Source organism: Mastacembelus armatus, chromosome 14 (genome assembly GCF_900324485.2).
Source record: "Mastacembelus armatus chromosome 14, fMasArm1.2, whole genome shotgun sequence".
NCBI lineage: Eukaryota > Metazoa > Chordata > Actinopteri > Synbranchiformes > Mastacembelidae > Mastacembelus > Mastacembelus armatus.
The window spans coordinates 16478588-16495109 of record NC_046646.1 but is presented as its reverse complement, the minus strand read 5'-3'; the positions used below and the strand labels follow the sequence as shown (position 1 = coordinate 16495109).

The 16522-nt window shown below is 36.6% G+C and overlaps 1 protein-coding gene across 1 annotated transcript; it reads left to right on the top strand.

The window, feature by feature from the left end:
• The first annotated feature begins 3018 nt into the window (after positions 1-3018).
• Positions 3019-10834, top strand: ufm1 (ubiquitin-fold modifier 1). Its single transcript, XM_026329087.1, has 6 exons — positions 3019-3077; positions 3179-3235; positions 5031-5088; positions 5913-5952; positions 7948-7980; positions 9968-10834. Coding segments are annotated over exons 1-6 (264 nt in total). The 5' UTR covers positions 3019-3075; the 3' UTR covers positions 10042-10834.
• Positions 10835-16522: the final 5688 nt, after the last annotated feature.

Below are 16522 nucleotides of genomic sequence, written 5' to 3'. Positions count from 1 at the left end.
ATATCTCTCAGGTCAACTGCACAGCATTTAAAGCTACCTATCATACAAAAGCCATGCTGATTAATCTGGCTGGTAGAAATGAAAAACACAAAATCCAAAAACCTTGTATGGAAAGCAGTGCACAAAAATCAAACAACTTGAAACTCAAAAGGATTACTGAGGGGGTGTCACAGAGTATTTCTAGAATCAGAATGTCCTACATATAAATGGAGAATAATATGTGTTTGTAAGTCTCCGAGTTCTTCAACAGTGGCTGTAGACACATAATTTTATTTACACACTGCACAACTTACCAGTGATATGTTTAATGATGCTTTGATTGTACTTACTGGGTTACCATGACATCTATGCCCTTTTCCTGTGGGTGAGAGGATACAATCATGTCAATATTTCAATTATACAAATGGTTCATCAGCATCTTTTTTCAATAAGTAAAATGATGGCTGCTGCATGCACTCTAGCACATGTACTATGAATAGACTGTACACAAATATGTGCACAGCTGATTGTTTGTATGTGTGTGTGCATGTGCTTACCTGCATAAACAGCAGCATTAACTGCTTGTTATTGATTACTGTTTATTTCTACAGGTAAATGCTATTTTTATCTTTCTCTCTACCCAAGGGACCCGCTTTTAGTATGTTAATAAGCTCCATCAGTGTGCAATGAATGCAGCCACTGTGTTTTGCATTTTGAATACACTCTCAGACGTAGAACAAACAGATTATGGATGACTGTCATATTTTCATCCATTCTTACTGCTTCAAAGCACATATTTCCTCTTTACAATGATGGATTTAGACAGTACCTGAAAAATCTGTTTTGGTATTGAACCTCTTCCTGATTAGGTCATTCTCTTTATGATCAAGGAGAACAGGATCAAGCAAGAGCCTCAAGTCTGACTGCTTCATTAAAATGTTTTACTGCACCCAAAATATGCAGAACTAAGTCCATTTTCATGTGATCTGTAAAATGTAAAATAAAAGGAAGTGTTTGATAGATCTCCTGATTCCCATATTTTCCATGTCTGGACCTAGCAGACATTAGCTATCTAAAAAATTTTGTTTACTTTAAAACAAGATTTTACAAGATATATTTCCTCATTTGCTTGCATGCCACATCTCTCTATACACTTGCTTTTTTTCATATGCCAGAATAAACGCTGTCTTCCTTTGTTCCATTTCCAGCCTTTTCACATCTTCCCCTGCATTTGTACTTCTTTCAGGGGAAGACCTACCACTGAAATCTCAGAGATGTGTGCTTGAGTGTCTGTACTAGAATTCTGAGTCATCATAATAAGTCTGCTCCCATTCTCCTTGTAGGTTGTCATTTCACTGCCTATACTGCATCACCCACTCACTCGCTCTCTAATGGCAATACTGCATCAAGAATTGAACCCATATTTGTCATATTTTGTGTAGATATAATTTGTTAATTTCATGCATATAACAAAATAATCTAAGCTTCACTTACATACTGTCACAGGATTCAGTTGTACATGTTGGTCTTTTTTTTTGAACGGCTTTGATCCAGTTGCCAACCTGTCCATTATTTGTGGAGCTTCAATCACAGTCACCTCGCCGTTTAGTGACCTTTGACCCTCTCCGGTCAATGCTCTGGCCAGTTTTGCTCTTTACAAAAAGCTAATGTCCCCTGTTTCTATTGTTTACTCTGCGATTTCCCACAACTACTGTATGTTATGTTGTACACCAGTCCAGTTTTCCTCTCACTGTGACTTGAAGTCTCACGAAGCCCAATCCTGGTTTTAATCTGAGGCAGAATTCATTCTTTATAACTGTTTGACAGCAAATGAAATATATCTTGCGTTTGTATTAAAGACAACACAAACACACTTGTTGTCTTAACTGATCAATATATATGTAGACTATAAACAGACTGATAAGACATTTTGATTATATGATTGAACAATAATATACACCCCTGGAGAACTGCGTTCTAATTAGACCAACACAATCAGAGGCTGCACTCTACGCATACACTTTCATGTGAAAGTTCACATGCCCATTCATCACCAACTGTTCAGATGTTTAATCATTCAGAGCCAGACGTCTTAGCCTGATTCATCATTGCTGTTTGGATTGATGAGAACAGTCAACAGCTTGTGTCGCTGACCTTGACACTAGATTTTCACACTGATGAGATGATACTGCTGAAAAAGACACTGCTGGTGAAATGCTAAAATGCTACCAATCAACCATAATTACATAATCTTACACACCCAGTACTTTAACTCAGCATTAACTAAAACAAATATTTGGTTCAGGACTTATGTTTATCTGTTACACACAAGCACCATACAAGCATGAACATGACTGTTTTCTTTAGCCGCAATTATGTAATTTTACATCCTCTTGCATATTTGTATGAACTAGCAATAGAAAACTATGCTTTAATGTCTATCGAAAGTCATTCATGTACATTAAACAGAAACCTAAACATTATAACTATTTATTTGTCAAAGTGGAAAAAATGCTTAAAAAACTTGTTGATATTTTCAGAATCACTGGGGAATCGTGTCATTGATAAAAATGTTCAGCCCAGCAAACAATCAAAATAATGTATGGGCCTATCTGCTTGCCAAGTTTCTTTGCTTCTGAATCAAAACACTTGGAGAGAAAGCTCAGTAGGAACTTAATTTTTTGTATTGCAGCAAAAAAACTGGGTCTACACCTTCTGTTAGAAAAATCAAAGATTAATTTAAGTTTACCTGAGAGACATTTCCAGTCATTTAGCCATCTCCACTGATCCAAACACACGCCCTAAAGAAATCTTATTGCGCCTTACTGTTGTCATTTACGGCACATGATAGTTGTTTAGTGTGAATGCCTGTCAGATATTAACACAATCTACACGTTTATTTAAAAAAAAACCTAACATGCAATTTTAACGCAAATAATATGATTTTTTTTAAAATACCACAATACGTGTAAAGCCAATAAACACACAAAAATGTGTGTCCAAAATGATGCTACATGGATGACGTGTATGTATGGGTCCTTCGGTGGTTCCGGGTTTCTATAAACATATTTCAGTCCGAGTCGGTTCGCCGGAATCATGTGAGTGTTAGCTCTGTTTTCTGTTCTTCTCCCTGATTATATTCTCTGATTATAAGTCAACATGAAGGCGCTAACGATGTTCATCATGTCATCTTCTTTAGGTCAAAAGTAACGTTCAAAATCACCCTGACGTCGGACCCCCGGCTGCCATACAAAGTGTGAGTACACTGACAGCTCAGCAGTCGCAGCTTTATAGCCTCGCTAACATTTTCAACATATTGAACACTGGTTGAATCTTAGTGTGAATCCAGATATGTGCTGGTATTGTAGAAACCTGCGATAATGTGTTTGAGCAGAGCTAAGGAAACTTTGAATAAGAGAACATCTGTCAGTGTAAAGCTGAGATTCACATGCGGACCATGAACACACCACATAACTGTCTCTTGTCTTTATTTATTTTTATATATATTTTTTATTTTTAGTATAGTTAATATTTGCTTACATCAAGTCAGCCTGACCAAATCCCATTTGGTCTTACAAAATGGCATCAATGAAACTAATGTCGCTTTGAGATGATTTATCTTTGTGACAGCTTTGATTTCTCAGGTGTAACCAGGGCCCTGACAATAACTAATAAACCTTTCTATCACTATAATATTATAAGACAATAACAAAACAGCAAAACAACTTTAAAACAGAGAAGTATCAATAGATCAAGAAGAGATCTAATTTTAAAATATTAAACAGCTTAATCAGTGTGCATACACACATGCATACATAGGCACATACCTATATAACTTTGAACCACATGTATATAAGGTGGAAAGAAAACATTTGTAAACCATTTGGATTTAAATGTTTTTACATATGAATTTAATATGTGGTCAGTTGTTTATCTAAGTTGTAGTTTTATATATGTTTCCGAAACATTTACAGTGCAAATTGGAAAAAGTATGTGGACCCCTAGACTAATTTCTTTTATTTCTTTTATGTGTCCTGTGCTGGGATGAGCTATGTTATTGCAGATAGCAGCTTAGCAGTCACAGGTCATATTGACACAAAGATGTCAACTGTTCTTTTCCACATTTTGATTTTTGCAATTACAAAAAGATGGTTGTAAAATACTGAGGCCACGTAGACTGCTGAAACAAGCTGTGAATTTTCTGCTGAGGCCAGACATGACCCCGCTGAAGCTATGAATGTCTTAGTTTGAATAGAAGCATAATAATGATAGTAAATGAGGCATTACCTTAAATCTCACAGAGGAGTAAACTTGAGTACATAATCAATCTAATTCCATTTATTTTTATGATCACCAGTCACATTCAAACAAGTTACCACTCACTCTCAGTTAAGAGCATCTGGCAAGGCTTTTTTGTCACTCAGATATGCTGAAGCTACGCTGCTCCTCTGCTATATTGACTGTCTGTGCCGTGTTGATTGATTTTGCAGTCTACCACCTCAGCTCCTTCAGTATTGCCTTACTTGGTGACTGCATCTTTGGCCTTGTGTTTTTTTTTTAAATTTTTTTTATCTCACATCTCAGCAGGATATGTCTGTTTATACACGACAGGCCAGATCTGAAATATGTGGTTTGTGTTTTGTATAACCTCCCAGTCTACACTCCCCACTAAAAACTGCCTTACAGGAATCATTGGAGAAGCATCTCTTCATGCCATAAATGGTCTTATATTCTCTGACATATGTGCCTCTGACAGAAATAACGTTACGTGCAATTCTGCCCTTTAAGGAAATTTTCCCTTTGTTCTCCTATTTTCAGTGAATTTGCATTTAGTGGCCAGGCACAGATTTGCACCTCTGGAGCTGTTGATGTGCATGTGATCAGTGCTCAAATACTAAAAGGCAGCTTTTGTGCATGTCATTTGAATCTGAGGTCAAATGGCTGAGAAATTGTCTTTATTAATGTGATATTCCTGCTTTAAAAAAAGCCAGTAGTAAAACACTGTGAATAAAGTAAAGGGTATATTTTATGGTTTTTATATTTTGTTACAGACTAAGTGTACCAGAGAGCACACCATTCACAGCAGTTTTGAAGTTTGCAGCTGAGGAGGTAAGCTTACTGCTTGTTTTAAACGAGAGAGGCTTTTGAGTTGGAATATATTTACCATTTTAACTAGTAAAAGAGCGCGCTGTTTAAAAGAAGACACTGTCATGGACGAAAACCTGAAAGGTGTATATTTTTCCCACCAGTTCCATCAACGAAGCTCCTTTAACACCCGTTCATTCTTGATATGAACTGTATTCCATGTGCTGCTTGTGTGTGGTGGTAGTATGGTGAGCAGCCCTTTGCTAACGTTATCTCCTCAGTGACAGGCTGCTCCCCTTCATCATGTCATTATAAATCCCAGCAGCCCACATCTCTGAAGTAGGACATGTATTGTGACCATGCTGAGTGATTTCCTTCCAGAAATTTAAGCATGGCTACCTTCCCCTCGGGCGTTCTCGTGTGAGTGTGAGTGTACATGTATGTGTACTTGCAGGCCTCAATTTGTGGGAAATTGCAGACACTGTGTTTGACAAGCGTGAACGTTAACAGGCCAAAGACTAAAAGCAAAATACGTTACACAGCGTTGTCTTTTCTCTTGCTTTACCAAATGTGTTTTAGAAGACACTGTAATTAAAGCCCCTGTATGGAAGTTGTCACCAATCAAAGTTAGAGAATCTCAGTGACCCGAGTCAATGAATGAAGCTTTCTCACTTGAAGGTAATGTATTCACACTGTGTCTTTAGGCAAAGTGAAATCAGGAAGCATCCTGTCCCTGATTATTTAGCCAAAATATTTTTGTCAACATGTCAAATGGGAGCTTCTGTTGTAAATTTTAGTAGTGGGGCCTTTGAGTGTGATCATTTTTTTCTGTTTCATTTTGTTTACAGTTCAAAGTGCCGCCAGCAACTAGTGCAATAATAACAAATGGTGAGTGTGAGTTCAGAGAAAAAGTCTTTTCACTAAAATGTTTTTTTCTTTTTTTCAGAAAACTACTCCAAGTACAGAAGTGACATGTGAACTAGCTTGACAGCCATAGTATTAATTTCAGAGAGTCTTTGCTGTGGAAACCATGTATTTTGACAGATGTGTGGGAACTCAGCTGGGTTTAAAAACAAATAAACAATAGACTGGAGAGATTTAATCAGGGTGTTCTCAACTTGGTCTTTACACTGCAGTGTGACGGTGGGATGAAACATCGTAGAGTCAGATATAGATATGCAGTATCATAATCATCAGTCTAAAAAGTCTACCAGTAAGCCCAAACACGATAACTTTTACCTATTGTCATCTTCTTCTTTTATGATTATATTACCACTGAAAGTCAAAATGATTTACCTGCAGTTTGAATTATCTGAATAGAATTATCAAATCAATGTAAAAAGATTTTACAGGTAATTTGTCAAGAGTCATTGTTGTTTTGCTATTTGATTATTTTTTAAAATCAAGATCTGAGAAAAACACCTTCCTGCAGAGTCGTCTTGCTGCTGTACTTACTTACTTCAGGTTATTTCAGTGCAGTCTCAAAAAAGCAGGTCCTCTAGATTACTATACGTTGCATGGGGAATAAATGGCAAATTTATTTATGTTTTTTAATCTCCATTCCTGAAGCTACAAAGGAGAAAATAGCTGTTTCTGTCGCTTTAAACGTCCAGTGGGTGTAGAAATTTCAACCATAACAAGTAGATCAGTGCTCATAGCAGCAGCAGCCTCTGCTTTTGCTGAATATTATGCGATTCTGCTGACCTTTATTGATTTGTATCACAAACCACTGGGAATTGCAACAATATGCTTTTCATGGCCCCTAAAACCCACTAATGCTGATTGACCCATAATTGACACAACCACGTTAAAGGCATGTAAAATACTTAGAGCTTAGATCAGACAGAAAGTAAAGATGTAAAACATTGTCATTCATGTCATTACTTTACTTGCTAGTATGACTTAATAATTCAGTTGATAGATAATTTATTATTTCACTTACACCATTAAGTATTGAGGCTAAAATTAAATTCAAGCAGTTTGAGGTCTGAGTGACAAAATAATGGCCTATCAGTCAACAGTTTTTGTCATCTACCCAACAAATGCATATACAGATGCTTGTAAAATGTAGAAGTATTCATTACAATTTATCCAGATGCATTTCTGTTGGACATTTGTAACCCCAATTATAGTAATCACTGGAGCAGTTTACAATAAATTGTCTTTGTGGCTGTTTAGAAGGAAAACTGTCAGCTTAGTCATTGTTTCCCCATCATTTAAACTGCAGGGCCACATAAAACCAGATCATGTTTTTTGTTTACCTCTGCTCTGTACTGTCAGTGCTCTGCAATAGAGAAAGAGCATGTATTTTCTCACATATTGAAACTTGTTTGAAAACATGGACATTTTTACAGGGCTGCAGGAAATTATTGGGCATATGACTGCTCTACGTTGCACTGAGATGAGATCTGTGTTAAATCTGCAGAGCTATGACTGCCATGTCAAATATTAATTCCACTTTTATCAGTGCAGAGTTAATTACTAGTCTTTTATTTTAGACATCACATTGCCTGCTGCTGCAGCGCACTCTCATTTTTGCTAGTGGGACATCCTTCTTTATCAAAGTCTGTTCTCTTATTAAACTTTTCTGTATTTTCATTTTATATTTTACATATTTTATTTTCCCTTTATTTTTCCTTTATTCTTCTTTTCATTTGCATTTTGAAGTTTTATGCAGATTATCTTTTGATGCTCTCTGCATTATGTTAAACACTTGGAGTCTGACTTGTATATAGAAATGTGCTATACATCTAAACTTGCCCTGCATTGCCTAATGGATAAACTGGTGATTAATTATTGTAAATTGTAACTATTTTCTGTGCTGATCATTTGTGTCATATTTTCAATTTACATTGTTTTGTTTCTTTCATTGTCACGTTGTAGATGGAATAGGAATCAACCCTGCCCAGACCGCAGGTGAGTTGTTTTTTCTTAAGAAATCTTTGAGAAGCAAGTTTTTTTTTTTTGTTTTGTTTTGTTTTGTTTTTTTTTTTTAAAAAGGCACTGCTGATTGTTCTATGTCCAGAAGAGCCAATTCAAAAAAGTGTAACATTCAGTTTTCTTTAGGTGCTTTTATTTTATTTATTTTTTTATTTGACATATCGCTTTTACTTTGGTTAGTGTTAGTTTTCTTGTCAGTGTGATTTCATCAACGCACAAATAACATAACAAGGAATTAATAAAGAACTTGAATAAAGCATGTTTCATAATGTGATTAGGTAATGCCAGTCCTGTGTTGTTAATAAAACGGTGACGAATGCTTTGATAAAGCCCTTGGCAGCAGTGACTTCTCCGTGTTGTCACACAAAGAAGCCAAAGAAATTAAAGGCTTCATACAGAAAGCCAATCACATGAAGCAGTGATCTAGGATAATAATCAGTGTTATTTATTAACTCATGTAAAAGATGTGACCACAATGTGAGAGTTGATAAGGTTGTAACAGAGAGAAATGTATGATAAATATACATTAAATATATTCTAACAACAGGCAGAAACAGTTACCACTGTCTGGGTTTTAAAAAATCAGCTACACCCAATCTGTCCCTTGTCATATTGTAGCGTAATCATGGGATGAAGCATTGAGCAGCATTCATATAAATGTTGAGTGTGGTCAGAAAGGCAACCGAGAACTAGAATGAAATAAAATGGTGCAAAGTGCAAAACGTCGAAGCATTGAATATGATGAAATTGAGGCAAACCCTGTTAAGCTGTATGAGGAGTAATCGTATCTGATAGGATGGGTTGCCATGGTAACGTAACTTGGGTTTAATGAAACCTGCGTTATGAAACTGAATTCCTTAAACGTGAGCCTGGGTTGTTGAAATGATGTTAAGGGACATCTCTTTGTTTGAGCAGGCCTCAGTGATGTTTGTCTGAAAATGGTGTTTACTGAGCCATGAATAGTGATGCATTGCTCACAGAAGCAGTATTTAATGTTAAATTCAATTAGAAAGTGACCTCCAAAACTAGATGCGCCAAGCTGTTTAATCAGAAATCACATGACTTTTGATTTCCACATTATTGCTGAGCCCTGGTAAATCATTTTTTCTCTGCATCAGCATCCTTAGTGTTTCCCTGAGGTTCATACTTGAAGTTTAACCCACCCTCTTCTTATGTAAGTCACCATGACTGGATTTTCTGCATAGAACAGGATTAAAAAAATATATCTGCTTTGACCACAGGCAAGGTTGGGTCATTTCTGCTAAAGACAAGGATGGGTGATGGGCATTCACAACAGCTTTTATATCTACATAACATTCATGCTGTGTGTGCTGCTAAGAATAGCCTCAGTTCAGACACCTCTGTCAGATTTCCTTTTTTTCACCCACAGCAGCCACTCTGCTTCATGTTCACAGGCTTGAGTGCACCGTGGAAACTGATCTGGTCTACACAACTGTTTTCTTTTCACACATCTTTATAAGGCCAATGTCAGACATTTTCTGTGGCATAACAGAGATGCACTTACACTGATGGTCCTGGGAACGAGTTCGACAATCATGATCTCATTATGATTGGAGGTTGAATGAACACATTTATGAATGAAACTGCTATCTGTGGTTCCATAATGATACTATAAATTATTCAAATGAACTAGCTCATGTACTCAAAAAAATAATAACCCCACTTGTGTGCAACTTTTTAAACAACTCTATTAATTTACTTTGAGATTCTATTCCTTAAATTTAACCTAATCAGATGCAAAAAGTGGTTGTCTGTATTTTTTCATCACTGTTTTAGATATACCATTGTTCTGGGGGTAGAAATGTTAATTTTTTTTTTTTTAAGAAATCAGTCAAGTTTGTCTTCAAACTGGTGAGTTGACATGTAGCTTCTAGTGTGTTGGAGCAGACCATAAAAGCACACAGATTACAATCTTTATATAGTGCTCTGTCTTGTGTTGTAGGGAATGTGTTTCTAAAACACGGCTCAGAGCTTCGCCTGATTCCCAGAGACAGAGTGGGAGGACAAGGAGACTGATGCTGCTTTTTTTTTTTTTTCTTGTTGACGGCATACTGACTCACCCAGCAGAATCGTATACCATCTGAGACCCAGGAAACACCTCAGCGTTATTTTCAAGCCCACAACTGACAATGACTCACATGAGAGTATATATATTTAAACCCGATGATGACATACACACACACTTGCATGCTCCCTGCTTCTTCACCTTCAATTTTTTTTTTTCTTCCTCTGCACAAAAAGACTGAAGTGACATCAAGAGTATAGAGATATACTGTGTTATTAAAATACACAAACACAGCAGCTGCATCCTGGGAAAAAATCTTAGCTAAGATTAACAAACTATTGGGAAACAATTGTAGCTTTTGTATCGTTACAAATCACAATAAAGAGTCAGTATGATTAACGCAACAAATGTTTTGTAATGGTGACGATTGTCATTTCCATTGGTGGCTGTTAATATGCAGTGAATCATCTGTTCACATTAGTTAGTAGTTATTTTTTCTCTGTCAGGTTACCACTAGGTAACTAGAAATCCATCCTGGATCTGTGCTGAAATTGTGTTGAGGACCAAATTTTTCTAAACTGAAAAAAATATATATCAACACATAGAAATATTTTGGTTAATGTAAAGAAATGTGTTAACTTATCTGAGTGTAGGCATATGGATCTTTGCTGCCCTCTGTCAGGTTACATTTTAACATCAGTTTGTAGTCACCCAAATGACTTGTTCTGTATTCCAAAGCATGCATTTTGTCTCACCTTCACACAATAAGTATAATAAATGGCTCTGGGTAATATAAATGTTTAATTTGAGTTTCTAGCCTGATTAAGAGCTGAGGAGCAGGTGGTAAGAAAACAAGCCAGACATGCAAAATGTTTAGATTAAAATAGAGAGAATGAATGTGTCACAAAACCTAGCACCGAGGTTAGGTTCATCCTAAAACACTAGCTTTCATCTGGGAAATAAATGAGGTATTTGATTGCAATCTTCTATCCTGACAGGATCTGCTACCATTTTGGAAAAAAAATCCACTATTAAGAGTATGTGCCTTCATATTAGGCCTCAAGATCATTATTTTAATCCAAAACAAAACAAAATCCTGACTGAAAGACCAATACTTTGTGTTATTGTTTGAAACAAAATTTGTAAAAAAAAAAACAGGCAAGAGAAAATAAGGGAGTGTGCATGTAGCAATACACAAGAGAAAGCACAGTGTGTCTCACTATCTATTAGGGTGCAGGTTCATATAGGGTGGAGGAACAGGAGGTCCTCTACAAATGGATTTTCTCATTTATTTTAATCAAAGTCAGTGCTGGGCACATTCACCAGAAATTTACTTCTGAAAATGGAAAAGACCAGAGTGGCCTGGATGTAGCTGATTATCTATCACAATGCTGACCTTGGTGCTTTATAAAATGAATTACTGTGGCTATTTGCAGAATAATGTTATTTACAAGTGTTATGTGTGTGTGATGCAATTTATTTTTATAATTCTTTGCCTGGATATTAGATCCAGACCAGTGAAAAGGCAGATTCCATGGATTTCTTTACATTTAAAGAGAAAGTAAGAAATCAGCTTATTTCATCTCATCCTCTGATTATGTGCTCTTTTAGGCATGAAATTAGAATTTCACTCAAACAAAATGGGTGCTACACTTGATTCATTATAAGCAATGAGGTAGAAAGATGCTTCATAATCACATTTCAGGTTGAGTTCTCTTTCCTGTGCCAAGTTCAAGATGAACTGCTGCACGTGGGGGCTCACGGTGCCTGGCTGAAGTCCAGACCGGGACTCACACAGGAGCAGAACTTCTAATTCAGCACTGTATCAGCACCAGTGCTTTCAGATGGCTTTTCAGTGGAACAAATCCTTGAGGCAGATGTCATGTTAGATGGTGCTCTGGCAGAGTCTGTGGCGTCCTTCAGCTGAGGCAATGCAAAGGGGAGGTAAGGAGGGAAAGTGTGTAGTTGTGGTTGATTTGTTATTTCAGATGGTAAATTATGGTCAGTTGCAGTTGTATTTAACCAAGTGTGGGCAGGCCTGTTCCAAGTTCCTTTTAACTCATGTGTTTTTTAATCTGACCCCAGTTTGTCCTCATTGTGTCAGTGTACAGGTATGAGGCACAGGAAGGACGAGGAAGATGGCGGGCAGGTTCGGAGAAGTGGCTGTAGTAAAGACAAAGGTGACCAAGATTTAGAGGAAATAAGATGCAGGTTCAGATAACGGCAACAAAAACAAAACAGGTAACTGGCATGTAAGTTCAGAAAGTGTATCAAGGAAAGAACACACAGAAACACATGGAAACAGGTTGCAGTTGGAAGCGGCAAGTTGAAATACTGAGACAGTTGTGTGTGTGGGTGTGGAAGCTCAGGGGTTACAGCAGGGCAGGTGGAGATAAGTAGAATTTCAGAATGACCAAAATAAACAGAGACAGGAATCGTGACATTTTGCCACTGTGCTTGATTGAATTCAGACAAATAGAAAACAAAATTTGACACTCAAATATTACATTTTACATGTTTTACTACTGTATATTATCTTTCTAAAATAGTAAAATATGTTTGTGTATTGACATATTAAGAAACTTTATTTTGTAATTTACTGGGATTAAAGAAAATCCATAGAGAAGAAACAAATCAAAGTGATTAACTGAACTGTCTTGCTGTCAGACCTAGTCCACAATCTGAGATGGTGAATGTTTGAAGTCTCCAGCCTCACAGAGGACAGGATGCTGACATGAGATGACAGAGTATTGACTGATCGCTCTACATTCAATTTTGTGTGCGTGTGTTTGTGTTTGTGTGTGTCTGTGTGTGTCTGAGCGAGGAATATATATAGGAATCAAGACCCATTTACTATAAAATGGGCTTTCCCATGACTGCTCCATCTTCTTTTCCCCAGTTCTTTGCCTTCACTGCCTCCCATTAAACGCAACCAATCTAAAATGAGATCTTGTGGTCCCCCACAGATAGATAAGACCAGTGCTGTGGCCACAGGTCAGTGCACCAGATGAAGAAATAGAGACCCAGGGAATAGAAACAGCCCACCTCTGACATCCCATTCAGGTCATTTTCACTTCATTCTTATACATCTGTCAGTGTATCTGCAAGTGTGTGTGCATAGAGTTTCCCAAAAAGAGCTGGAATCACAGTCACCAAGCAGACTTAGCCAGGTGGTATCACACTTCAGGGATACTGATAAAAAGCTATTTAAGACTCACATCAAGATTATTTAATTACACTAATGACCTAACTCTGCCCCCTTCTGCCTTATAATTAGCATGGCAGCTGGAAGAAAACCCCACGGGCGAGCACTGGCATTTGTGGACTGCTCTGATTAATGTCCTGTTAGCTCCTCCTTTGCAGAACCCCATCGAAATAATCTTTATTGAGTATCGATACTGTATTTACACATAAAACTTATTTATACATGCTGGAAAATTTCTCAAATTCAGCAAAATGAGGGAAACATTCTATATATCACTGTCAAGTAGAAGATAACTTCTTTACCATAGATCTGAGCATATGTTTTCCTTTGGGCTTAAATACTATAAATAAATTATGTGGCTTTAAAGCAGGGTTGTACTGTTTTCAGTTCTCATATATTAAAATACCCAAATCAAGGTTGCGTTATGTTAAGAGATACATATTTTTGAAAATTAAAGGTGCTTGAAAGGTTCTTGTTATTACGGTACTATTACTATTATTTCTCATCATGAACGTTACTGTACTTAGATGTAGATGGTTACTACTTACAATCTTAGATTGATTTGAGGTACCAGAGGTGAGCTGGTTAATCTAGATGCACTGGCTAAAACATGGGGCTTGTTGATATACACGGTTTCCCTGTAGGCCGATATTCCAAACAGACAATTTTTAAGAATACACAGAAACTGTAGTTGTCACAGATTTTCAGTGGAAGTAACAAAGGGATACACTCCATATGTTTGGCCTGTCAGAGTCCTTCGCGGTGATACAGAAACATTTATAGCTAAGAAAATGAGAGCCACCACCTCCATAAAATTTACTGCTAGATCTTGAATCTCCATTGGCAGGTACAGTGATGCAAATTAGTACTGTGTATTATTTTCAGACATTGGAATATCCTCAAAAGTGACCCTTATCTGAATACCATCGATTTGGAGAGACAGGCTAGTCCATTCCCACACAACAAAACAACATATCAGTGCTTCCCAGTTGCCAAATCAGCCCACAGATTTTTTTTCATTATTGCCTGCAAACAATGTTTAAACTCTTCAAAACACTTTACAACTTCCATGTATTGGTAAAAATACATCAAATAGTCATCATAAACTGCAGTAGCACCCCTGTGTTTTATATGCTGAAATCTCTAAGTACTTATTTATTTTTGTTCAATTTTATTGTGATATTTAACTTAGTATATTCACTCCTCAAATGCAAATGAATTTGTGACTGATGTCTGTTTTGATGTCTGTCGGCCAAATATGTATAAAATATATAAAAATAAACCTACTAATATTTATAGCACGTCTTGTAGAAAAAAGGCCCACATATGTTGCAAAATGCTCCATTTATCTTTCATATCAAAGGAGACTCATCAACCTATTTTTGGATGAGTTTATGGAATAAATGGAACAACACTGGAGGTGCATCACCACCTCCTTTGTTGTTCTTTCTATAATGTTTTAATACAGTGTGACCTTTTAAGTATGTAGTTAATGTTTTTGCATCTGAAGAGCCTCTTCTAACATACACTTGTATGGATGCTGCTTTCTGTGATGAGATTGTTCACCTTGGCTACAAGCACCTGGTATTCTTCCTGGTAAGAGAAATCATTATCACACTTCTCTGTGTACTATGATATAAACCAATGTAGTTTAACTTATGAATTTATTTAGAAATATATGTCATTGCCATGTTGTATATATGTTTTGCAAATATTAACAAGTAAGCCAAGCAGTTTAAGATCATTACATTCTGATTTATTAGATGTAGTGCATCTATCAGTATCTTCATCTGTGCTGTTTTTCAACTGCAAAAGAGAAAATCAAAACATTTGAAAGTTTTTTTTCTTTGCATTAAGTGGTCTCCTTAATCTTTTGAGGCAGTCCTAAAGCTAATCTTTTATAATCCCCTCTTTCTTTGTATTGCTTCTCTCTCTGCACCACATTTCTGCACCAGTGTGTCTTAAGGGACTTGTGGGAATATTAATAAACCACTTGGAGCGTGTATTTTAAGGACACAACAGCCGCCGGCAGTGTTTAGCTTGTTTGTGTTATATCCATGAAGCTTGGTCAAAACAGAAAGGGCACCGTCTTAGGCAATCTACATTTTCATTTAATCTCAGTGATATCATGCACAGTGTAGTGAGTGCAGAGATATATTCAGTTTATTAGGTACACCTAGCTACAACTAATGCAGTCTAATAGTCAGTCTGTAGTGCATTGTACAGAGGTGTTTCTGTCTATTTATCTTTATCTATTTATTTAACAGCCCCATTGATTTAAATTGGGTGAACAAAAAGTAGAAACACCTGTCAGTTTATCATATGGTTCACTCAGCACCTCTGTAAAAACAGAAAATATATGACCTTTATCAAGTTTTCTTTTTCTGCACATCTCTCTGATGCTGATACTGATAGTGTGATTCAAACTGAAACATCTCAACAACTAGTGCATGCAGTGGTAAGGCTTTGAATCTTACTGAATTTGGTGGTCGCCTGACATTTTCTCTAGCATAACCCTTAAGTTCACATTTCTGTTTTTTAGTTCAATGTCTCAACAAATATTGACTGAATGGCTGTGAAATTTGGTACAGATACAATATCAGTAGTTCCCTTGACCATGGATCTTGATGTCTTCAGTGATCCCCTGACTCTCCCTCTATCACCACCTGCAAGCTGATATTTGTGGTTATTGAAACTTCCTAAGAAATGGACTGTCATGAAATTTTCTCTGCATTCAAATATCCAGCAGGATGAATTTTAATCACTTCGGTCAGAATTTGTTGTTTATACTCAAACATTGACAAAACTATTGCATGGCTGTAGAACACCTTGCTGTATGGTGAAACCTGTTTAATGAGTCACTCGTGTGTGCAAAATAAAATTATGAATGATTATGAAAATAGCCATAGATAACAGTACTGTGGTTTATATACCAAACAATACTACTAGGTTACTATTAAATAAAGTAATAATATGATTGACTGACTTTATAATGTTTTTTTTTTTAAACATGGGACCTTGAGCTGGCACATTGTCTGCCAGGGGTTAGGAAAACAAATCCAAATTTAAATACCATCTGCTGCCACTTACAGGGCAGCTTAGTCCAAGTATGTTTTGGTCTTGCATGGTATCAAACTCATAGTAATGACATCAAAATCAGCTGGTCAGTATTTATTCAAGGACTCAATATGTGCTCCTTCAACAGAAGCCAAATATTTCTAACTTTATTAAACATGACTAGTGGTTAAAGTAACACTTCACAGATTTTTCACATTAAGTTTAGCTTA